The sequence below is a fragment of the Typopeltis vanoorti genome, chromosome 10, assembly GCF_054136105.1.
Source record: "Typopeltis vanoorti isolate ZY-2024b chromosome 10, IOZ_Tvanoo_1.0, whole genome shotgun sequence".
In the NCBI taxonomy this organism is placed as follows: domain Eukaryota; kingdom Metazoa; phylum Arthropoda; class Arachnida; order Uropygi; family Thelyphonidae; genus Typopeltis; species Typopeltis vanoorti.
In genome coordinates, this window is record NC_143558.1 from 5,856,028 (window position 1) to 5,883,231 (window position 27,204).

The 27,204-nt window shown below is 36.9% G+C and overlaps 1 protein-coding gene across 1 annotated transcript in view; it reads left to right on the forward strand.

Moving 5' to 3' along the window:
- The window catches only part of LOC150102146 (apoptosis-stimulating of p53 protein 1-like), a 186,545-nt gene extending 164,561 nt beyond the window's left edge, over positions 1-21,984 (forward strand). The window contains exons 10-11 of the mRNA XM_090398659.1: positions 5,953-6,152; positions 21,568-21,984. Of these exons, the coding sequence (XP_090254785.1) occupies positions 5,953-6,152; positions 21,568-21,603 (236 nt within the window). The 3' untranslated portion in view covers positions 21,604-21,984. The remainder of the gene's footprint in view (positions 1-5,952; positions 6,153-21,567) is intronic.
- The last annotated feature ends 5,220 nt before the right edge of the window (positions 21,985-27,204 follow it).

Below are 27,204 nucleotides of genomic sequence, written 5' to 3' on the forward strand. Positions count from 1 at the left end.
ATAAAAGCTGTAAAAACTTATCAAACATTATAATGGGAATAACTGAAGCAGGTATGACAATTAATTGATCTTTGTTCAAACTTTCAGACATTTAGAATGTTTATTAACTTAATCAAAGGGAGGTAATAATAATGTAAACGTATCATAATTAAAAAAGAAATCATCCTGTGTATGTTCAAGACTATCTCCATAGTCTTGGACAATATGGAGATATTATCCCCATATTTGTTCATTGATTGTAAATAAATGTATAAATTATTATTATTATTGTATTATCTCTGGCATGGGCAAGCGGGTTTTTTCTCCCAGAAACTTGGGTATTTCGTCTCGTAAACTCAAGAAAATGAACCATAGAACCCACATTATTTCAGACATTAAATATATTGTGTTAGGGTTAGGGACGATGAGATATCGGCACTTGTTGAACCGTCTCTTTTCACTGCATGCTGCTTAATTAGTGATAGCCTTGGGCCAGCTATCTCTGATTGGCTGCCAGTGGAGATTGAACTGCCCACTCAGTCTCCAAAAAGTTAGATAGGGCTAAACGGCCTCACCTACTCCTTATACGGGAATAAAAAGGCATTAGCTGATATTAAAGATCTTCATTCAAGAGTCACGTTAACAACACAATTTGTCATATAACTTCTTAAACCTGATCACTATGTGCACATTCACTATCAAGTGATGCATTCCATAGTCCAACCACCCACAATGCAAAAGAAGTCACTTCTCACACTCTTACCATTTTCTTTTGTAACTTCCAGGGATGCCTCTTGTTTTTATGCTAATCTCCTCAACAGTTTATATGTCCCAGTCATGTTACTCCTTTCATTTTCTATCCATATACTCTACAGTTTGCATGCCTTAAATCTATCCTATAATCAACATTGTACAGCACTGATATATTATTATGATCACACCCTTCGTGGAGTCAGCACACCCATCATGGGAGGTTCATTCAACTGACAACAGTTTTATTGTATTGAATTTTAAAATCCTTCATACTCCCTGCGTTAACAACATATTCTAGTAATGCATTGCATTCACTCACAATTCTCCATGTAATTTACTCCTGACACCCTTCTTCACTGCACTCTTACATAACTTCCGGGGATGACCTCTAGTTCTTCCCTTCTCACCTTCTACTCTTTTTATAATCCCCTCTGGATTAATCTGATAAAATCTCCTCACTAACTTAAAATCTCTATTATATCACCTCTCTTTCTCGTATAATTGATTGTAAATAATGTGAAATCCACAGTCATTCAACCCCCCTCTCTCTCTAGCCAACATTCCAGAGTTCTGATACTGTCTTAGTTACTTGTCTCTGGAACCTCTCCAATGTTTCCACATAACACCGAAAACAGGTGACCAAATCTGAGCACAGTAGTCCAAGTGGTGTGGTCTGACCAGTGCTTTATACAGTGGCACAAACACCTTATCCCTACCTGTCAGTGTATGTCTTATCATAGCAGCACTACAATGTGCAGCTATGATAACACTACAATATGCAACCATCACTCCCAAATGTCGAATCGTATCCGGTACAATAGAACAGCACCATCAGTATAGTACATAGCCTTATATTTCTGCACTCCAAAATGTAACACCTTGCACCTATTAATATTCAAACTACAACTCCTGCTCCTATGTCCAAGTCAAAAGTCTATTCAAATCTTCCTGAAGGGAATTAACATCAGTGCTACTTATAATTCTCTCCAACTTTGCATCATCAGCAAACAGCTGAAGATTGCTAATCACTCCATGTGATATATCATTTACAAACAAATTAAACAGCTGGAACCCGAAAACAAAATCCTGGGGAAAGCCACTGGTTACCCTCCTTTTTTGAAACTCTGCTCCATCATTTGTTCCCATCCTCTGTAGCTTGTACACCAACTTACCATGTGGTAATTTATTGAATGCTTTTGCAAAGTCCAAAAATATTGCTGTATATGATTCTCCTTTATCAAATGCACCCATTACCTTATCATAAAATCCAAGTAAATTGCTGAAACAAGACCTCCTCTTTACAAATTCATACCAATCATCATAACTTTATAACTATAACATATAAACTATTGATTCCATAGAGGTTACCAGAATAGTAAAATATTAATTACTTTTATAGATATTATTTCTCAAAAATTTTCCAACCTCCCCCACTCCCCACCTCTATGGAATGACTGTGGAAGATTAACCTTAATGAGTGATGATGGTCACAAGGAGACGGAAGCGGATAAAATAGTTGAGTTACTGAGTGACCACTTTGCAAGGGGTCTAGTGAGATTACTTCTTTAACCTATGTGACAGACACTAATGTGGGAACAGAGGTGGATGAATTGGAGGTTCTTAGGATATTGCAAAATCTCAATGTAAATACAGCTGTGGGGTCAGATGGGATATCAGCTAGGATTTTGCAAGAATGTTCAAGGAAACTGGCAGTGCCTTTGACTAGGCTCTTTAAGTCTCAGCTCTGGTAGAATTCCAAGGGATTGGAAAGAGGGCAAAATAATTTCCTTGCATAAGGGAGGTTCTAAGACTACAGTAGCAAATTATAGAGACCAATCAGTATCTCAAGCATGGTGGTAAAAGTAGGAGAAAAACTGGTAAAAAAGAGAATTTAAGAATGAGTAGATAAAAATATGATACTATATGAGGATGATCATGGCTTTGTGAAGGGTTGGTCATGACTTAGTAATTTAATAACTTTTTATAATAGAGTAACAGCTAAGTTGAATAAAAGAAATGGCTAAATGATGATTTTGCTGGATTTTGCAAAGGCATTTGACAGAATACCACATGGAACTCTGTTATGCAAATTAGAACAAATGGGGCTGGATATGACACTGGTTAAGTGGATAAGAGGGTTGCTTCTGGACAGATATTAAAAAGTGGTAAATGAAGGGGCAGAACCGAGTCAAACACAGGTGACTAGTAGTGTGACCTCAAGGTTCAATGCTCGGACCATTGCTGTTTAATTTGTACATAAATGATATAGGAAATAACCTGAAAGGAAATATTTAGTTATTTGGTGATGATGCAAAATTAGGTAGAGTAATAGTTAATCTGATGTGGAGAGCTTGCAGAATGATTTAAATAGGCTGTCAGTATGGGCAAAAGTTAATGAGGTCAGTTTAATGTTGAGAAATGTAAAGTTATGCATTTTGGGATGAATAGATTACTAGTCATGTATCACATTGATGGCACTGTACTCCAGTAAATAGATGAAGCTAGAGATTTACGGGTGGTGGTAGACAGAGAGTTAAAGTTTAGTGGGCATATTGCCAAGATTGCAAAGGTAGCCCATAAATAAGATTACTTGGCTATTGAAGAACATCATCTGCAAAAACACCAGTCTCACTGAGGTGTGGGTTCAGATCCCACCACCACTAGCAGATGAATTTTTGCCAGCTGGCTGGCTGAGTGGTTAGCATATCTGCTCTCCAGCCAAAAGGCTGCAGGTTTGAATCCTGCCATGAGCATGGATGTTTGTGATTGTCTGTGAAAATACTAGTGGTGGTAGTGGACAGTAGATGGTATTGGTGTAGATGATGTGATTCGCTGCAGTTGGTGGATTGAGTGGTGGATACGGAGAGTTTTAGAGTAGGTGCCCTCCCTTGATGAGCCTTTGAACTCCTTGGAGATGTCACATAATAATGATAATACTAATAATAATAACTAATATCTCCCTGTAATCCACTGACAATATCATTGATATAAAGGTTCAACGACAAAGGTCGTAGTACTGAGCCCTGTGAAACCCCACTTGTGACCTTTTTTTTTTGTTAATTCTCTCTCTCATATACAACTCTCTAATATCTGTCAGATAGTCAATTATCAATCCAATCTAACCTCATTTGTTGCAACTTAAATATCAACTTACCATGTGGTACCCTGTTGAATGCCTTTGCAAAATCAAAAATAAAAATAATAAAATAAAAAATGGCAGTAATGCTATTTCTTTCAAATTCGACTCTGGCATTTGTATAAAGAAACATCAGTGCATTGTCAGTATTTCTCTACTTATTATTGAATATTCCCGCCAGACTTAATTTGACTCTAAGTTTTAAAAGAGGTGTACCGTGAGTAGACATATCGATACAAAATTAATAACGGAAAAAACTCATGTACAAAGATTATTTAATAGTATAATTTTCGCCTGTGTGTCATAGGCATCTTCAGTACATTAAGCTCAAATTAAACAATAACTGACAATTCCAAAAAGCGCCACCTAAGTAGCTGGTGTAAGATAACTAAAGAGGTCAATAAATTTCCTAAAAAAAAAAAATTTTTAAAAAATCAATACAATAAAAAGTTAGAAAAGATTAGCTGATTTGTAAAGTACTATCTCCCATAAAGGGGATAGACGTAAGCCGTGGGATCTGTTTAAGTTAGGAGAATGAAGTAGAGTTTCACATGTTTCTTTATAAAGGTGTTCCATGAGAAACTGACTTTTGTGAAGAACTGTTGTCTTTCTCCAATGAACTCTGTGTCTAGTGAAGATGGCATCTATTTTTGTTGCCTTTTGACCGTTTAGAAAAATCTCCACCTTTCTCACTTCTCCTAAGGAGAAGTGAGAAAGGTGGAGAAGTGTCTACCAGATTCTGTGCTCTTGTGGATTATCTTATTTTGGACAAACAGGAAGATCTGCCTCTATTCAGCTAGAAGAACACTAATCTTATATTGAATACTTTAAACCTGAAAAGTCTGGACTTGCAGAATATGCCATCTTCACTAGACACAGAGTTCATTGGAGAAAGACAAGAGTTCTTCACAAAAGTCAGTTTCTCATGGAACGCCTTTATAAAGAAACATGTGAAACTCTACTTCATTCTTCTAACTTAAACAGATCCGACGGCTTACATCTATCCCCTTTATGGGAAATAGTACTTTACAAATCAGCTAATCTTTCCTAACTTTTTATTGTATTGATTTTTTTTTTTTTTTTTTAGGAAATGTATTGACCTTTTTAGTTATCTTACACCAGCTACTTAGGTGGCACTTTTTGGAATTGTCAGTTATTGTTTAATTTGAGCTTAATGTACTGAAAATGGCTGTGACACACAGGTGAAAATTATACTATTAAATAATCTTTGTACGTGAGTTTTTTCCGTTATTAATTTTGTATCGTTAATTTGACTCTATAACATACCATACATTCTCTAGTCTTCCAATTGACCATCACACAAGAGGCCATCCCTCCTACCATCGACTCTGACAATTCTAGTTTACTTGACACTCTTACTTGCCCAGAGCACAACAATCTCTTCAGATGTTTTGTTCTTTCATGTTCAAATACATTCGTCTTTCACATACAGCTCTCTTCTGTCCTCAGATGCATTGTCCATATACACAGCACTGATATGATATAGATCTTGCGACCTTTCATGTCTGGGTCAGATAAAAAAAAAAATTCTGAACTTCTCTTTCAACATATTCTCACTATCATATCATTCATTATTATCTCCCAGCTCTCCTGCCATCCTGCTTACACTACCTCTCAGATCATTTGTGCTAACCATTTCTATCATTGAATCTTCATATTCAACACTCACTCACTCACTCACAAATCCATTCATTCCTTGCTCACCTGCATCTCTCACTTTCTCTTTCCCCCAATTCTCTCCCTCCTTGTTCTCTCACATCATCTGCCTTGCTCTCACTCTCTTGGTCGTTAACTCTCTGGACTTTCTCTCATTTTCTCTCTCTCTCTCTCTGTCATTTCCATAGCCTTCTCTCCCACCTGAATGATACAAACAAAATGGCATATTTGAGACATATTATTATTTTTTAGATTAAATGTAATAGCAGTTACATAGCTAAAGCACTTGCATAATAAAAGATCTGTATCTATCCTAACTGTTTTTTTTTTTTTTTACAATCTTAATAATAGTGTCATGTGCAATGCTTTTATGTCTTATTTCAGCTTTATTATTTAAATTTTTTCAGGTACTCAAGAGAAACTTGGTATTCTTAATGGTGGTACTGTGTATGCTGTTTATGACTATGATGGGCATAATGCTGATGAACTGAGTTTTAAAGATGGAGACAAAATCCTGGTGCTGAGGAAAGGTGATGACATGGAGAGGGAGTGGTGGTGGTCTCGGCTGAATGACAGGGAAGGTTACATTCCACGAAACCTAGTTGGGGTAAGACTGCATAGAATTTAATATCAAATCATACTTTTGATTGCCTTTACCATATATTACTATGATATAGTGGTTTCTTCTACTATGAAAATGATTGTCTGATTTTTTTCTTGAAAGGAGTAGAATGTTAGCCACACCATTCCTTTCAAGGTTTCATCAAAATAAGGCATTTTGGTGCATAGCAGCCATGAAGGTTAGGGTTGCACACCTATAATCCTTCAATATAATTCCATTTCCATATTCAGTATCATCAAATCATTTCACTACATCTCCATCATACACATCATTCTCTCCCTATTAAATATGAGAATAATGTTGAATTATCTATTACGTGGTATATGTTTTTTGTAGTGTAACATTCTATCAAAAACCTTTGCAACATCGAAGTATACCCGTGTATATGCATCTCCTATGTCCAATAAATTTGCCACCTTGTTATAGTTCATAAGCAAGTTTGTAAAACATGACCTCCCTTTAATAAACCCATGCTGACAAGTGCAGAGAATACTGGTGTTATCAGCCCACTTTTTGTATTCCATCTCTCTCCAAACCCTTAATTACAACTCCAGATATAAAGATTTTCCTATAGTTTTTAGCCTTATCATTATCTTTGTGAAAAGGAACAATTTTACCTTCCTTCCACTCCTTTAGGACTTGCGCTGTTGCAAGATTCTTGTTAAAGTGGTAGGCCAAGGTCAATGCTAACTGCCTGGAACATTCCCTTAAGACATGTGGTGAGGTGTCATCAAGTCCTATTTCCTTATTGACATCTAGCTTACTTAAGTCCTCATACACCTCTTCCTCGCTCGCCAGTAAGTCCTCCTCTCATTTCATTCTCTACACTTGATCATCAGATTTCACACTGAGGATGAAACACCTTGATGAACTGCTCACTGAATACCTCAACTATGTCCTCTGCTACAGTTACCAATCTACCACTTTCATCAATTAACATCATCTTGCTACAGTCATTCTTGGAGCAAGATGCTTGCTCTGTGTCAAAAAAATCTCCAGAGTTTTTCTTGGCCCGATTTGCTAATTCTGCTTTCCTGTACTTTTGCTGTCCTTACCAACTGAGCCACTCTTCTGACCTGCTCTTTATACTCTTTGTGTAACTGCTGATTATTACCATTTTTCATCTTGTGCTGCCTCCAAAGTACTTTCTTTATTTCCAGATTTCATGCTTACTCCCCTCATTCAGCCTTTTGACCTTCAGAATGCATTCACACATTGAATCTGTTATGTATTTCTTTGCCTATTCAACTCACTAATCTATCATCTAATTCTATTTACTCCAGTTTAGTTACCAACTTGTAGTGACAGTTTATTAAAAACTTTTACAAAATCAAAGTATACCCCTATATATGCATCTCCTGTGCATATACAGGGGTTCTCAAGCAGCATTTATTTCCTTACTGCTCAACTCTTCATTCCATGCTATAGCTCCAAGCTGTCTTCTAAGCTTGTCATAATCACCAGCTTTGTAATTCCACATATATATTGTTTCCTCACAAAAGTCTTCATATGGCTAGCCACAACTCAGGTGATCACTCACCAACTTGAGGGAAATACAAACCTCCACTCACAATCATATCCTCTGAAAAAACTATCAGATCTAAAACTCTCAATCCTCGCTTGCCCTCCTTTACATGCTGCCTAATTTAGTTGTCTCTCAAGAACTCAAGAAATTCATTTTCCTTATTCCCAAATTCCTATCTCTCCATTTCAATTTATAGTGCCATAATTAAAATCACCCACACCCCTTTCTTGTTCACTAACCCAAGTTGCTTATACATTTCTTCATTACTGCTCTCTGCATTCCCTGTCCTATAGTAACATCCAACTAAATATCTCTTCCTCTCAACCTCCCCTCACACCACACTACCTCAAAACCATTGCCACTATTTCCTTCTTTCGTTTACCTTACGTGAACATAATTCCTCTGCTATCATTAGCAGTATCTTCTCCCTCTCTCCAATCTTCTCCTTTCTATCCTTGCAAAAAAACACTGTACCCTTCCATATCTACTTTTTATTTAATTTAGAGGATGATATCCTGGCAGGATATCATCCTCTAAATTAAATATATTAAATATATAAATAAATAAATAAATTAATTAAATATATTAAATATATAAATTAATTATATTCTTTGTTTGATCCTTTATCCAAGTGTAAGCAAAGTTTGCACATGAAGTATCTTCTTCACAACTGGGTTACTTGTATATAGAGAGCAATGATGTTGGAATTTTTTTCCCACTTGGTTAGACTATAAATTTTATATTTAGTTTGATCCTTTATCCAAGTGTAAGCAAACAAATGTTGAAAGTTTATTTTTCACTTGGTTAGACTATAATAAATTTAGTTTAATCCTTTATCCAAGTGAGAGCAAACAAAGTTTGCGCCTGAAAATATCTTCAGGACTGAATATGGTGTTGTACTAACTTACCTAGGTAAGTAGTACAACACCAGGCAACTCGTAGCAAAGGTGGAGCAAGTTACCAACACTCCTATCCCAGTATCTCCCATAATGCAAAACACATCTCCTTGCAGATATGTATAATGTTATGCATTAAGGGGTTGGCCACTACCCAGACTAGTTTCGATCTTTATTGAGGTCTCTTGTGTTTTGCATTATGGGAGATACTGGGATAGGAGTGTTGGTAGCTTGCTCCACCTTTGCTACGAGTTGCCTGGTGTTGTACTACTTACCCAGGTAAGTTAGTACAACACCATATTCAGTCCTGAAGATATTTTCAGGCGCAAACTTTGTTTGCTCTCACTTGGATAAAGGATTAAACTAAATTTATTATTGTAAGCAAACAAAGTTTGTGCCTGAAGTATCTTCAGGACTGGGTCAACTTGTGGCAAAAGTGGACTGAGTTCTCATCACTTTCCTTAATACCCATAATGCAAAGCACATCTCCTTGCAGACATGTATGATGCTGTGCATAATGGGCATTATGCACTATGCATAATTTACGGTCTAACCAAGAGGAAAAAACTTCCAACATCTTTCTCTAATCCAGAGTAATTTAATAATAAGGTTTGACACCTTTTGGCAACTGGCATATGGAAATATGAGTTCTGCATTGCTTCAAAACCTTGGTATATCACCTCTGGGTCTGGCTCCCACTGAAGAGACCTCAATAAAGGTCAAAACCGGTCTGGGCAGTGATCCTTCCCATAATGCATAGTGTCATATATGTCTGCAAGGAGATGTGCTTTGCATTATGGGATACTAAGGAAAGTGATGAGAGTCCATCTTTGCCACGAGTTGCCCCAGTCCTGAAGATACTTCAGGCGCAAACTTTGTTTGCTTGCACTTGGATAAAGGATTAAACTAAATATATAATTTATAGACCAATGACTTCACTTCAATTACCTTAGTATCCCATAATGCAAAGCATTATGGGATAGCATAATACACATCCAAAAGGAGGTGTGGATGTGTATTATGCTATGCATTATGGAAGGGCTACTACCCAGACTGGTTTCGACCTTTATTGGGTTCTCATCAGTGGGATCCAGACCTGGAAGTGATACCAAGGCTGAAGTAATGCAGAAGTCTATAAGAGGTGTGCTTTGCATTGTGGAATATTAAAGCAATTGATAACAAGTAACCCAGTCATGAAGATACTTAATGTGCAAACTTTGTTTGCTTATACTTAGATACAGGATTAAATCAAGAATCTAATTTCTTAGCATATTTAATTTATAGTATAACCAAGTAAAAAAAAACTTTCAACATCTATCTCTGATCCAGAGTAATTTAATAATAAGATGAAACACCTTTTCACTAATTGTATATGGAAATATATAATGTCTGCATTACTTCAACTATTATATTGCTTCTAGGTCTGGCTCCCACTGAGGTGGTCTTGATCACTGCATTCCATTGGGTACTTGCCTATGGTGCTGTCTACTGCCATTACTAGGGACTGCTTCAGTGGATGCTTTCCCCTCAGAGATGAGCAGTTCTGCTTGATGTTAGCGCAAGCCTGTCACTGAGTAGAACTGCTGCTAAGTATCTTTTGAGTGATTGAGATTTAATGAGTTAAATAATTCTTCAGATTATTCATTGTGGTTGTGTGATCGGAGGGATTGCCTCGTGGTCTTTGGAGGTTGCTTTTCCTTGGGAAATGTAAACAACAAAAACGTTTACTACTGATAATTATTGTTATTAACATCAAACCTCCTAGGAGTAAAAAGTGTCTCACTGTGAGAGGTCTGCACTCTCATGTAAAAAAGATCACTTAATTGTGCCTTAAACCCAGTATTGCATTCCACTCACCAACTACTCTCCATATAGAGAACCTACTTCCTTACTCCTACAACTTTCATAGGTGGCCTCTTGTTCTACTCTTGTCTCCCTCTATGCAATAAAAAATCTCCTCTGCATTAATCTTGAAACAACCCTCACTAATTTATACATCTCCGTCATATCCCCTCTTCTTCTGTTCACAAGGCTCTGCAAATTGCATTCTCTCGATCTGCCTTCATATCTCACATTCCATAGATCTGATACTAACTTAATAAATCTTCTCTGGATTCAGCAAATGGTTTCAAACTGTTGTTTCTGAACAATTAGAAGAGGCTACAGAACGTATGAATACCGTAGTTAATACAGTAATTTTTTAACAGTCTTATATTCAAGATTGGTTGACAAAAGATTTTTTCCCTGATGTTTTATTCTGTTTTTATTAACAAAAGCAATGATAAAGTAATTTTCCATGGCTTGATAGAATCAAATGAAATTTGGTATTTATAATCATTATTCAAATTGATTGAGTCATTTTAGTTGGACCATTTTAATAGCATAATAAGTGAGAACAAAATTGTTGAAAATACATATACCAAAAATGGCTCCAAGTTCAGTTATTGTGATTCAATTATTATGACTGTGCAACCATAATGTCACTAAATAAGAATGCAATTAAAAAATATACACTTTTAGTTGATATCACAAATGCGTAAGCAAGCACCTATTAAATTCCTTTCGTCTATCTGTTCAAATGCAAGTTATTTTAAAACTCTAACTGGATGGATTTTATTAAAACATTCTATTATAAATACCAAATTTCAATAAAATCCATCTGAATAGAGTGGCCACGTGAAACTTTGAAGGGACACAAAGGGGTAAAATATGTTGAAATTCTATATATTGCAATAACACTGCTATAGTAGGATAGAATTTAAAAAAGGATGGTCCCAAGAAGCAGCCACCAGTTCAATTTTGATTTTGGTCAATAATTTTTATTGGTTAAATAATTCCAACTGATATTAATTTTATACTGACTACATGGAAGTTAATGCAATTCAGTATTTACGATATCTATTAAAAGTTTTCAAACAGTTTGAAATATTTAATACATATTTAAATAAGTTTAAGGGAGATGGTAAATCCCATATTATTCTACAGCTGGGTACGAAAACTCTGATCGAAATCATAGAGTTTCATGCCGAAATAACTATCAGCGAGCCCAAGTGTAAGTAATCACTTGGGTAGTGCAACTCGGAGCAAAGGTGGAGCAAGCTCCGTCACTGTCCTTAATATTCTTTCATAATGCAAAATGCAGCTCCTAGGAGATGTATTACTGTTTTACATTATGAGAAGAGGTCACTACCCAGACCGGTTTCAACCCTTTTTGAGGTCTCATCATGAGTAGGTAGACCTGGAATATCAAGATTTTAAGTGAACCGAATTTACATATACCTCTACTAACAAATTGCTAAACTGGTGTACTTATATATTGTTATTACTACTATAACAAGCCAAAAGTCTATTTTACCAGCAACATAAGTTATGTCGCCGGTAAAATAGCCTTTTGGCTTGTTATAGTAGATATTTAAATACTAAATTTCAATTCTGCTCAACCGTTCATAGTGGCTGGCAAAACAAAATTATCTGTAGAATATATGCAGGTTCAAATGTGATGAATATGCTATAACTTTTGATCCACTCATCAGATTTTTTGCCCTGTAGTATTCTTTGAATAACAAATTTGTTGCCAAGATATTTTTCATTAGTTAATTTATTTTTTATTAGTTAATATATGCCACCATAGCACAATGGAAAGAACAGTGGAACAGAGGAATCCTTTGGTCAATAATTTTTATTGTCTAAATAATTCCAACTGATATTAATTCTATACTGACTACATGGAAGTTAATGGATTTCAGTATTTAAGATATCTATTAAAAGTTTTCAAATTTGAAATATGATGGGCTTTTCCAATTAAAGGTGAGTTAGCCGATCTTATGGTGGTAGCAGGGTTTTTCATCCCATGTATGGACAAATCGGCCTACAGAACACACACAATTTATTACATACAAAAAATACTATTGTTGGTGATGATGGGCAGTACATGGCATTGACGGTACTAGTGTCATAGTTGGAGAATTAAGTAGTAATGGAGAGGATGAGATGTATTTAGCGAAGTAGAGTAGAATGCCCTCCCAAGATGAGGTCCTTGGACTCCCTGGAGGTGTCACAGGATTTAGCCGACCAAATTGTATTCTTATTGGTCAAACCAAAATATAGAATGATGGTACAACATGACAAAATTTCATGCCGGCTGGGGCATCGCCCGGTTAAACAAGGCCCCCGTTGTTTTTGTCAGGGAACCAGGGCGAACAGCGAAAAGTCAGCTACTGGAACAAATCTGAAAATAAACCCCAACTCAACATCACCAGAGTTAAAGATCGGTACTATCAAAGTAAGAAGCCTGAATGGCAAAGAAATGGAGCTAGCTGAGGAATTAGATAAGTACCAGATCGACATAATAGGGGTGACTGAAACAAAAAAGACCAAAACTGGTGAGATCTTTCTGAGCAATAAATACAAAATGTTATATTCAGGCAATGACAATCAAGGAAAAGAAGGAGTAGCCATAGTATTCAGCACAAAATACGAGGCTAATCTTCTTGAATGGCAGTCAGTCTCAAGTAGAGTAATGTGGGCAAATATGAGAATGGGGAACTGGACAATGAGACTTATTTGTGCCTATGGTCCCACAGAAGGTTCTACTAAGGTAGAAGTGGAGGAATTTTTTGAGGCTTTAGAAAAAGCAACTGACACAATGAAAAATGAAAAGTTGGTCCTTGTTGGGGATCTAAATAGCAGAGTAGGAAATGATTGTGAGACATACAAAAATATTTTGGGAAAATTTGGAGAAAAGAGCAAAGCTAATAATAATGGCAAATATCTGTTGGATTTCTGCTCAGGACATGGACTGGTTATTACTAACACCATGTTCCAACATAAAAATGTGCACAAATTCACATGCAGAGAAGAAGCTAGGAATAAGAAAAGTCTCATTGACTATGTTATTGTTGATAGTGATGTTTTCTCCCTGGTACAGGACACCAGAGTGTACAGAGGATTTGAAATTGGAAGTGATCACTATTTAGTCTTGAGCAGGATAAAATTGAATTTCATATTGAAAAGAATAACATGTAAGAAAGTTTTAAAGCGAATAAAAGTTGAGCAGCTCTCAGATGTGAACTGTAGGCTAAAATACACAAAGATTATTGAAGAAAAAATGAAAGAGTTTGAGAACAGGAATCAAACCTTGGAGATTCAGTGGCAAACTCTGAAGAAAACATTGATTGATTCTGCCAGAGAGGCATGTGGTGAGGTTATCTGTAAGGATAAAAAAATCAGAATTCCCTGGTGGACACAGGAAGTTAAAGAGGCAGTGAAGGAAAAGAAGAAAGCATACCAAAAGTCAAATAAGTCAGCTTGTGCTCTTAGAGAATATAGAGACAAATGCAAGAATGCTAAACACTGTGTAAAACTAGCTAAACAAAAGTCATGGGAGGACTTTGGCAAGAATATAGAAAATAAATATCAAGAAGGTGGCAAAATATTCTGGAGGTTGTTGAAGAAGCTTAAGAATGGAGGAAAGAGTGCTGTAAAAGTGCTAAATGAAACAAGCAGTGATGACAGCACAGTGGTAAAAAACACTGACCAGGCATGCAGTCAGAAATACATATCCATACTAGAAGTAGAAAAAGCCATCAAAGGCTTGAAATGTGGAAAGGTAGCAGGAGTAGATGATATTCGACCAGAAATGCAGAAGTATGGTGGTGTAAGAGTCTTACAGTGGCTGCACTGCATAGTTCAGAAAGCCTGGACAGAGGGACGAATTCCCGATGACTGGAGTAGAGCTCTCATAGTACCCATATATAAAAAAGGGAAATAAAACTGCATGTGAGAATTACAGAGGTATTTCCCTACTGAGTGTTCCTGGCAAGATCTATGCAAGTATACTTGAGAAACGGTTGAGAAGAATTGTGGAAGAAAAGCTTGGTGAAGAACAAGCTGGATTCAGGCCAAATAGAGGCTGTCAGGATCAGATCTTCACTTTATGACAAATAGTCGAGACAGCATGGGAATATAACAAAGATCTGTATTTAAGTTTTCTCGATCTGGAAAAGGCATATGACAAGGTGCCAAGAGAAAAGCTATTCAATACACTGCAGTTATATGGTGTCAATGGGGCATTATATCAAGCAATACTTAGTCTTTATTTGAGTTGTAAGTCAGCAGTTAGAATTGAAGGAAGTACAGGAAGATGGTTTAATGTTAAATCTGGTGTGAGACAAGGATGTACATTATCCCCTCTGTTATTCATTATCTATATGGATCACATTATGAAGGAAAGTGGTATTAAACATGATATCAAAATTGGAGATGTTAATGTCAGCTCTTTGCTTTATGCAGATGATGTTATACTTCTAAATAAATCTGCTACAATTCTGCAAGATTCTCTGACTAAATTGAATAGCTGTTGTAATAGATATGGTATGAAGGTCAGCAATAAAAAGACAAAGACAATGAAAATAGGCAGAATTATTGAAAATGTCAACTGTGTTGTGAATGGAGAACTTGTGGAACAAGTAAAACATTTCAGCTACTTAGGTACAATTTTTACTGAAGATGGTAAATTAAATATAGAAATAGACAACAGAATAAGCAAAGCTGGTATGGTGGGAAGTCAAATGAATAAATTCATATGGAATAAGAGAGAAATTAGTCGGAACACTAAATTAGCTGTGTACAAGACAGTGTTCAAACCAGTTTTAACTTATGGATCTGAGAGCTGGGTCAGAAGTAAAACACTTGACCAAAGACTAGAGACCACAGATATGAGAGTGCTGAGAAAGATTAGGGCAGAAACAGATGGCATCAATGGCAATATCATATTAAAAACGAGGATATTAGGAAAGAACTTGACATTGTCAGCATCCAGGTATGTGTTAGCAGAGCTAATCTCAGGTGGTATGGTCACTTAAACAGATTGGGCGAGGAAAGATTAGCAAAACAAGTGTTCTCTGCCAGGTTGGCAACAAAACGACCTAGAGGAAGACCAAGATATAGGTGGATTGATACTGTACAAAGTGCTTTAGACGATAGAAATATAAGATCTGATAATGTTGGAGTCTTGACAACTAACAGACTGATTTGGAGGAAAATTGTAGATAGGAAATTAATAATGATGTAATTTTTCATGTAGTACTATCATATCCTGTAAACCCCTTGAGGGTATATGGCAGGAATTTGATGATGATGATGATAGTAATTCAAACAATTTCAAATATGTATTGAATGTAAGCAATTATAAGAGTCTGTTAACCTAATATCTGTGGAGCTGTATGTTATGTATTTGCCATGAGGCAGTGACTTTCGTTATATGATAATAATGAGTTTCTATTCTTTTATTTATTTTTTTTTGTTGTTGGTACTGTACTGTACTATACTATTTGAGTGACAAATAAGCAAAAGAAAACTGTGTACACTGCACATTTAAAAAGATCATTAATTATTTTTTTGTACTTTTTCTTAGCTTTATTAGTTAAGAAAATTAGTACATCCTGCAAGAAATGAATACATCCTTTTGTACACCACTTCATGTTGAATGCAGATATTTTTCATCTGTTGCATTGTCTGCATAACTAATTGCCTTCATGAAAGAACATTTTACCCATTTTCCATATATATATATATATATACATACACACACACACACACAGTACCAATATATATATATATATATATATATATATATTTTTTTTTTTTTTTTTTTTTTTCAGAATTCATTTTTACTCGGTTGGAATATTATGAAAAAGCTTTAATGGCTGATACTGAGAGAAAAAAAAGGATGACATGGTATATTTGAAAAGATACTACTAGTTTACTAGTTCCGTTGAATTGATCAATATCTTCAGGTATCACACTCAAAATCTCGAGAGAAAGATTGTTCTTTCTCTCGAGTTCATCATAGCACACATGGATGTTAGAAGTTTGAGTCCAGTTTGCAACGTGTTGGCGGCGTTCGTCTGAGTTAACTGAAAAGAGAACATGGCTAGAGAGAGCGCTGGCTCTAGTCCTGTTATAGGAGATATCTCTACGGTGTTCTTCCAAATGTAGAACGATGGATTTAGCAGGCTGGCCATAGTATGGCTTTCCACAATCACATAAAATCTTGTACACTCATGGAAACTGAGTTGGAAGATGTTTCTCTTTAGGTTTACTAAGTATTGAACGAAGTTTTGGGAGCATAGTGAAGCAAGTTCTGAAGTTAAACTTCTTGAGAATTTTTGCCAGTTTTGGTGAAAGAGAGCTGATGTAAGGCAAAGAGATGAAGATTGTCGAATGTAGAGAAATTTCTCTAGATTCTTCTCATATCAATAATAGCCTAAATTTCAATCTCTCTGATGCACACATTGCCTCTGTTCAGTATTGGCACACTCGCGACAGCACGTAGTATACGTTTGTTTGGAACTCAAGCTCACATTTTGTTTTCAAACACGCTACTGTCTTTTTATACTTGTTTTGTTATTACAATTTTAAGTCTTGTAATTCTATATATATTTCTTTGATTGTGATACCTGAAAATGTTGATCAATTCAACGAAACTAGTAAATTAGTAGTATCTTTTCAAATATACCATGTCATCCTTTTTTTCTCTCGGTATCAGTCATTAGAGTCTTTTCACATATGTGTATATATATATATCATTATGTTTGTCCCTCTCAAACAAGTGGTTGGCAAACAAGAGTGGCTGACTTACAGAGAGAGATAGATGAGCTGAAAGAGCAGTGGTATGTCTGGGGAATGAGATGAGAAGTGTGAGAGTAGGCGAATGGAAGAGATGAATGCAAGGCGAATCAGAGGATGAGTGAGAGACAGTTATGGGAATGAGAGAAGAAGAGAGAATAGGAACAATAGTAGAGGAGAGGGAATGAGAGAGAGTTATGGGAATGGTAGAAGAAGAGAAAATAGGAACAATATAAGAGAGGGAATGAGAGAGAGTTATGGGAATGGTAGAAGAAGAGAAAATAGGAACAGTATAAGAGAGGGAATGAGAGAGAGTTATGGGAATGGTAGAAGAAGAGAAAATAGGAACAGTATAAGAGAGGGAATGAGAGAGAGTTATGGGAATGGTAGAAGAGAGGGAATGAGAGAGTTGTATGAATGATAGAAGAGGTGAAAATAGGATAAGTGGAAGAGAGGGAATGAGTGTCAGATATAGGAATGATAGAAGAGGAAAGAATGGAAACAGCAGGAGAGAGGGAATGAAAGGAATGCAAGAGAGCACAGGGACTAGGGATAGAGTGATGTCAGGAAGGCACGTAAGTAGGGGAGCACAGAGAGAAAGTGTTACAGGAGAGAGAGTAAGAGATGCATGTGAGCAATCGAGGAATAGAGGTAAGAGTAGTAATGTATAGAGACTCAATGATCCTGGTGTTCAAGATAGGATGCGTGAGGAGTGTTTGCCTGGAGGAACGATAGAAAGTGTGGCTTGGAAATTAAGAGGGATGAAAGTGAGATGATTGTGATGGTGGGAACAAATGACTTGAGTGGTAATGTAAGTAGGGCAGCAAGAGATATGAGATTCTTGCTTGAGGGTGTACGAAAGAAGACACAGAGAGGAAAGATAGTGTGTGTGTTGCCTAGGTATGATAGTGACGAGCTGAGCAGAAGAGCGGTGATATTGAATGGCATAATAGTGAGAATGTGTCAGAAGAGAGGATTGGAATATGTGGATGCTTGGAGTGCGCTTGAGAACAGAGAGGAATTTGTATGCAAGAGACCGCTTGCATCTGAATGAGGAAGGACGTAGGCATCTGGAGAGATTGCTGTTCTGAATGAGTCAGTGTGTCCCAGCGTGGATGGTAGCAGGTGTGGCCTCTTGTTGGAATGGGTACTTGGGAGAAGGGGAATGACATCAGGTAACTCTGAGCCCAGTGGAGTCTAGAGGGAATAATGCTGGGTATAGAAACAATGGCATTTTTATGCTTTATACTAATGCCAGGAGTATTAAAGAATAAGGGAGAGGAATTGGTGGCACTGATAGCATCAGCCTAGCCAAAGATTATTGGGATTACCGAGACATGGTTGATAGAAGAGGATATAATGACAGGAATAGAAGTTGCTGGGTACAGCATTTTTCGGCAGGATAAGAAGGGAAAGCAGTACTCCACCACCATTGGCCGTTAGATCCAATGGTGGTGGAGTACTGCTTATGATAAGTGACGACCTATGTCCTCTAAGAGTGGAGGCTTTGGAAGGCTGTGACACTAATGATTTTGAAAGCATATGGTGTGAGGTGGAGGTGGGAAAGACAGGATGTTTAGTGAGGTGTTGCTACAGACCAAGGAGCACAGAGGGTGGGGAACAGGAGATGTTGAGACAGTTGAGCATGGCAAGTGCAAGAAGAATGATTGTTATGGGAGATTTTAACTAGAGCAGTATAAATTGGGGAGAAGAAGATGCATGTAGCAATAAGGGAATAGAATTTCTAGAATTCTTGAGGGACAAATGTCTTAGGCAACATGTAACAGAGGGAACAAGAGTTTTGGATTTGGTTATAGCATCAGAAGAGTTGATAATAACTGAGATGACATCTCTCCCACCAGTTGGAGAGAGTGACCATATGGTTTTGACTTAAATGAATAGACATGCTGGTATCAAAGAGACTGGAACGTATGTGGAATTATAAAGCAGGTGATTATAATAGTCTTAGACGTCCACATGGAGAAGTTTTGTGGAGGGAGGAATTGGAAGGCCAGGATATCATTAGTGCTTGGGAAATTGTGAAGGAATATTTATTAGTAGCAATGGTAAGCTGTATTCCACGAGTGAAGAAGAGGACACAATTTGGAGTAAAGTGGATGACAAACAATATTAAACAGGAACTGCATGTGAAAAAGAGGCTGTGGAAGACACATAAGGAGACAGGTGAAGAGAAGATGCATGAAGAATATAAGACACAGGCCAGGAGAGTGGCTAGTATGGTAAGGAAGGCGAAACTGGAATATGAGAAAAGATTGGCCCTTAGATCCAAGGAAAATCAGGGAATTTTTTAGCTATGTGGCCAGTAGGAGGAGAAATTACTATGGAAGAATGACATTGTGGGATAAAAATGGGAATAGAGTGACTGATGCAGAGGACATAGTGAAATTGTTCAATGAATACTTGATTAGAGTATTTCATCCTGGAGGAGTAAATTTTAATACTAGAGAGATAGGGCAGGTTTAGAGGTGCAGGAGGAGAGTGTGTTCCAAATACTGAGTACTCTGGATGTCAGTAAAGCTGTGGGACTGGATGGTATTTCACCATGAGTTTTGAGAGAATGTGCTAGGGAACTGATAGTGCCTTTGACCTGGCTTTTCAGTGAAAGTCTGGCTGCGGGAAAGGTTCCCATGGAATGGAAGGAAGGTAAGATAGTGCCATTGCATAAGGACGGTAGCATACTGGAAGTGTTTAATTAGGCCAGTTTGTGTGTCTTCAGTAGTTAGTAAGATCTTGGAGAAAGTAGTGAGGGACCGTATACAGCATTGGGCTGATGAGGGTAATGTTATCTGTGAGAGTCAACATGGATTTGTGAAGGGGCACTCTTGTTTTAGCAATATGCTAGCCTTTTATAATATAGTTACAAGAATATTAGATGAGAGAAAGGCATATACTCCCATTTTCCTAGACTTAGCAAAGGCGTTTGACAGGATGCCACGTGATAAGCTGATATTCAAGTTGCAGCACATGGGTCTGGATGTCTGATTAGTCAACTGGATTCAGGATTGGCTGTCCGATAGGTATTATCAGAGAGTTGTGTATGGTGGGGAAATGTCAAAGAGGCAGAAGGTTACAGGTGGGGTTCCACAGGCCCCAGTACTGGGACCTATATTGTTTAACCTTTATATCAATGACATTGTCTGTGGATTGCAAGGGGATATTCAGTTGTTTGCAGATGATGCAAAGCCGGGAAGGGTTATTATTAATAGTGCAGATGTGGTAGCCCTGCAAGAGGATTTGAATAAGCTAGATAGATGGGCAAATGAATGGAGGTATCAGTTTAATGCAGCAAAATGGTCTTGAGGATAAGGTCTTAAGGTTTGGGACACATCGATTGTACGCTGCATACTCTATGGGAGGAGTTAAACTGGAGGAAGTAGTGGAGACAAGAGATCTGGGGTTGATGATTGATAGAAACCTGAAATTTAGGGGACATATTGCGAAGGTAGTGAAGATAACACAGAGGATTGCTGCAATAATGAGAAGAACGCTGACCTGCAGAGATAAAAGGGTTATCATTCCATTGTATAAGACTCTGATCAGACCACACTTAGACTATTGTTCTCAGATCTGATTCCCAGGATTTGAAGGGGATAAATTAACTGTGGAAAGGGTACAAAGGCGGATAACAAAGATGGTGTCAGGACTGTACAATGTTAGTTATGAGGATCGGCTGAGGGAGTGTGGACTGCAAAGTTTGGTGGAGAGAAGAAGGAGAGGTGATATGATTGAGACTTTTAAACTGTTGAGTGGTGGTTACAGGGTTGACACTGGAGAGTTCTTTCACTTGGTTGAACAGCGGGAAGGAGTCATGACAAGGGGCAATCCCTGGATGTTACGAAAGGAAACTGTGAGAAAGAGGGTGAGGAGTGGTTTCTTTGCATGGGAGTGCATTGCCATAGGTGGTGAGAGCAAGAACGGTCAATGCGTTTAAGGAGTGGTATGATAGACTTTGTGTCTCCTAGGAGGGACCTCCCTCGATGAGTCTTTTGACTCCATTGAGGCCCGAATAATAATAATAAAATAATAATATTTTCAAGAAAAAAATCAGGCTTCTGCTTAGGAATCTCTGTCGTTGCTTTTAAAAGAAGTGTTGTTAGAGTTCTTTTAGCAAGTTAATCCATAAATAGAATCTATTTTTGTAGTTTCTGACGCTCAGTTACCTGAAAGTAGATGTAATTACTGTACTATTGAAAACTCCTACAGTCTATTCATCTGGGATGTTTTTTGTTTTACTGCAGACAAATCAGTATCATTTAATATGTTTGTATTTGTATCATATGTACTGTCTTAATATCGCTTTAATATTTTGATATATTTCTTTCTCTTGCAGCTCCATCCTCGTGTCACCACAAGAAAGGACTCATAGAGGAAATGCGAAGAAAGTTTCTCGTCCGTCTCGTTGCATAATGATACTGGCAGAGAATTGAATCATCTCATATGACGTGCATCATCCCAGTGTCAGGAACACTGCTGATGAATGCTGCATCATCCTGATATCCTAGAAAGCATTTGAAAAGTCATGAAAGCAAAGTATTTTTATATCATCCAGAGGGCAGCCTTGTACAGTCATGCAGCCAAAGTATCCGTCCATAGTACCTACATCCGTTGGCTATTTCACAGTCCCTATTGGATCCATTCCTTGGTTTGGAGGATGGATGAGACATTCCGGTTTTTGTTGTCCGACTTGCTGTTCGGTAACAATGTATATAGTTGAATGGTTGAGTGAATATATTTGTTTACGTCTGTTGCACTGAGTTCTTATTATACACAAACACACGAGAATAGCTAATTTGACTTGTGAAGTTAAACATTTAGTTATATATTATGCTGTTTCAGAAAATATAAATCAGGTAACAGTAACCAATGTATAATTAACTGTCACAATAGGAAATCAACAAACTGTTCTTTTGTAGGAATCCAAAGAATAGTTTGTTGTATACTCAAAAGGTTTGCAGTTGTGAATTTTTTTTAGCATGATATTGATTATATGGAAAGTTAGTGAGAGCTTTTTGGTAGTGCATTCAATGTATTCATTCTGTCCTCCCCTGTAGTTCCTTGTAATATATATTTCATTTATTATATAGTTAAAGAACCCTGCTTTTGCTTTAATATCTCAGAACATTCTGAGTTCATAAAGTTCTATGAATCTTTCATGTACACTAGCAACCAAACATATTGCAGTGTATTGCCAAATTTCCTATTTGCATGTTTATTTGCAATGCAAATAAAACTCAAAAAATAAAATTATCTTTGTTACACACTTGGCTTAATCAATAATGTATACCAGTGGCATGCACAAGCGTTTCCATCCAGATGCTTCTAGGAGATTTTTTTTTATCAGTCAGTTATTAATAAAGTTAGATAAAATCCACTAATTGACAATGATTGCTCCACCACTTGTCATTTTGCTCTACTTAGAAGTATATTCTCTTCCCTAGAGGGATGTAGCCCCATATATCCATATCCTTTCCACTATATCTGCACACGTTAGCATACACTACTTGACATGGACAGATATCAGTTTGTTGTCCAGTTTTAGATAGCAGTTTGCATGTTCATTTTACAATTTGTTTATTTTGTTTTTGTCAGACTCTTTGGTTCTTACATTTTGTCTTGTCCTGCGCTTTTTGTAATGCGTACAAAGGTAGTATAAAATAAATAGTAATGTAAACATGATACAAAATAATGCAATCAGCATATTGGTGAATAGTAATGCCTGGTAAGATTTGATGATGAAAAGATCTCTTATTTGAATTGACTTTGACTTAGCAGTAAGACTATCTGAGCCAAGATCATATTTCGGAGCAGGGTATTTTCTTTCAGGTCACTTTTTTTCATTTTTATATGAATTATTAAGTGTACAAATTCAGCTGAACTGGTATAAACTGCCTCCTACATAAAGGCATGCAATTTTCATTTAAAACAATAAAATCCCAAGAGTGTGTGTGTAGCAGGGGCGAATTCTCCATGCTTGCTGTGCAAGCTCATTACTTGAGAAAGAAGTAATGTTTATTTGTTAATAAATGCATGCATTTATAAGCAATCCATTTAGGCTTTTATTTTTGTAGACAGAAGACTTCTTAAGCTTGCATGGCAATAATTGAGCTCTGCGTTCTGTATCGAAGGGCAATGCTTGCTTGTTTAATCAAAGCTACCTTGGCTTGCTCGGTTGTCGGAGCTTCCAAGTCCATGCTGCAGCACTGGGATTTCATGCATGCGCATAGCCATTTCCGCTCCCTTCACGTCGTCTTAAACACAGGCCAACACAGTCAAAGTGGCTCTAGCCAGTGAGCTTCAGCCAGCCTTTACAAGTGTGCATGTTGCTTAGAAAATTAAGTTACAACCAACTTTTTATGACGATGACCAGTTCATAAAGAAGAACCATAGGATACAATTTGTATTCAAGTAGCTAAATTGAAAAAGATAGAATATCGTTTGTAAAATAAACGTTTGTAAAAAAAATTGTATTTGTATGATTAAATGTACATAAATTTCTAAATATATAGTTTTAAATGGTCAGTAATTCATTATTCTGCTAATTAGACTTCAATCACACCTCTCACTCCCTGAATGATAACAAGAACAAGTGTGAATTTCAAGACCAGCATTCGCACCTGGTGTGTAGCCTATGATCTACAGGATACATCTGTGGAATGCTGTCTACTAGTTTAGTGGAACTGTGTTTTAGGAGATAGATGAGATTTTGGACAGTAAACAGGGATCTGAAATTCAGGGGCAACATTTCTAGAATCATAGAAATGACACAAAATATTGCTACCTTGATGAGAAATACATTGAACAGAGACAAGGGGATTAGTATTTCACCAGAATACTCTATCATACCACATCTGCATAATTGTTCCCAAATTTGGTCACCTACTTTCTACAGTGATGACAAAACTGAAAGTGTCTAGAGATGAGTAATCAAGGCAATACTCTGGAATATTAGTTAGAAGTCAATCTGTTCAGGGAATGTAAATTGCAGATCTTGGTGGATATATGGAGGCAATATGATAGCGATATTAAGTTGAAAGATTTTTATCAGATTAACACGTTCGCTGCCAACTACGAGTATACTCGTAGTTGGTAAACCAGCCACACAAGCCAGCTACGAGTATACTCGTATGACGCTTACCGCCGGCAAAGAGATTACTGTACTGACCTTGAAGAAATGAAAATGCTTGGCTTGTGGAGCTAGCATCAAAACTGTGTATTCTCATAGATGGTATATGCTCTGCACAAGCCAACTACGAGTATACTCGTATGACGCTTACCGCCAGCAACGAGATTACCATACTGACCTTGAAGAAGTGAAATTGCTCGGCGTATGGGAAGAGACTATGCCGAAGTAGCTTGGCAGCGAACGTGTTAATATGGGAGATTATTCTGAATAGAAGGTGGAACAGAAGGAGAAAATGAGAGACTATACCTGGAAGCTGTACAAGAGTATGGTGAACAAGGAAGTGAGGAGTAGAAGTTTTACGTGGAAAGGGGTTGGTTAATGAGGTACATGAGGATGTTGTCAGTGAATAAATTCAAAATGTCATATAACAAATATTATAAATCTCCCTAGGAGTTGGTTAGTTATATTTTTCATCCCACATAAAGGTAAATCAGCAATAGAACACAGACATAATACAGAAAGGATCTTGAATTTAGTAACTAAGATAAATCTGGTTTGATAGTCATAGTTGCTTCAGCTATAATTCTATCCAACTAATTTGTATCTGTTAATAACTGTAATAGTAACATGATCATCACTCTGCTTATTTGGGTCCCAAGTGGAGAAAATTTCATGTTTGGTTTATATGGTTTATAGAGTTTATAATCTGAGGTTTCTTGGATTATCTTAGCCTGCCCACAGTATTAAATGTAAGTTTGCAATATCCTTTTGTGGTTGGAAATTATTCTCCCACTTACCAACTTGGACAGTTGGTAAGTGGGAGAATACTAATGAATTATTATGTGGAATGAATAACTGGCCTATAGAAATTATAAAAAACTAAAATCTATGCACCCACTTACTCCTAGATTGTATGGCCTTCCAAAAATTCATAAAGAAGGTATACGATTACGTCCAATAGTTGATGGAATCTATTCTCCCACTTACCAACTGTCGAAGTATCTTGCGAAGATTTTACAACAACACATTCACGTCTCGGATACTTATATTAAAAACACTTTATAGATAAAATAAAAAACATCCCTATTTTTGAAGAGGATATACTAGCAAGCCTGGACATTACATCTCTGTTTACTAACATTCCAGTGGTTGAAGTCATCAACATCTTAGACAACTTGTTCCCAAAAAACATCACTACTTTGTTCAATCACTGTTTAACTTCTAACTATTTTATTTGGCAAAAAACAATCTACAAACAACTCACTGGATTAGCTATGGGTAGCCCCCCTATCACCTCCTTATGCTGACTTATTCATGGAAGATCTAGAGAAAAAAATCTTAACCCAGATCATTCCAAAACCGAAAATTTGGTACAGATATGTAGATGACATCTTTATCATTTAGGATCATACAAAAGAAGAACTAATGAATTACCTTAACCAAATCAATAGTTTCCACAATACCATCAAATTCACATTAGAAATGGAAAAAGATAAAAAACTGCCATTCCTTGACATTTTAATAAAGAAACAATCCAATAATAGTATCAACCTATCTGTATACAGAAAACCTACAAATGCTGGACGTTACCTCCATTTCAACTCAGCTCATCACATAGCTCAGAAACTTAGCATTATCCATAGTCTCAAGAAAAGAGCTATACAGTATATGACAGACAAGGATGACCTACTAACGGAATTAACCACAATATCCAGAGAACTTTCTTTAAATTGTTACCCAAAAAGACTCTATAACAAGATTCTCTTTACTGATATACCACATCGACAATGTGATGACGTCCAATACATCAGTACAATTACGATTCCTTTTGTCAGCAACCTTTCCAAAAAATTAGCTAACCTTTTAAAACCACATAAGATCAGAGTGGCATTCAAACCAATCAACACTATTCAGAAATTTTTAAGATCACCGAAAGATCCTCACCCATTCTACAAGTACTCTGGAGTATATAATATACCTTGCTCATGTGGTATTAGTTACGTAGGTCAGACCTCTAGAAGCTTTGAAACGAGAAAGAAAGAACACATAGGATATGTCAGAAATAACAGACAAGACATTTCAGGTCTTTCGTGCCACTTTGCCTCTACTAACCATCACATTGAGTGGGATAAGAGCCTTATGCCATACATAGAAGATAACTACCATTCAAGAACCTTTAAAGAAGCAGCTACAGTCGCCCGTAAAACTGAAAACCTCAACAAGAATCAAGGTCTAATTTTACCAGAAATTTGGAAAACTTTTATCAGATCATTAAACATCAAAGAAATGAACTTTCATAACAATTACGTCATGAGCCATGACGAATAAATCACGTTAACGAGACACGCACATTGTCACGCACAATACCAATTTTTTGTATGAATTAGAACCATCAGTTATAACCTAGTCTGTAACCTTCATTTTAGCTTGCTAGTTTGTATTCCCTGAGGAATGCCAATAGAAAAAGATTGGCGAAACATGTAGGAGGATAAAATAAAGCTACTTGACAAAGATTATAAAAAAAGTGTAATAGTCTTGGTAATTTGTTTATTTAATTGTGGCGAGTGAGCTTCATAGGAGCTTGGCATACATTCAACCTGTAATCAACTCTTGTCGTTCATATACTGGCCTGGTTGGCTGAGTGGTGAGTGTGTCTGCTCTCCAGCCAAGAGGCTGCAGGTTTGAATCCCCCCATGAGCATGAATGTTTGTGATTGTTCTACTAACTGTGTGGAAAGGGAATCTGTGACTCTACCACTTATTCTAGTAGAAGACTTCACTCTCCAAACCCGGTGAGGTACGGGAGTGACCATAGGGCATCTACGAACATCAAAAGTGAAATTTT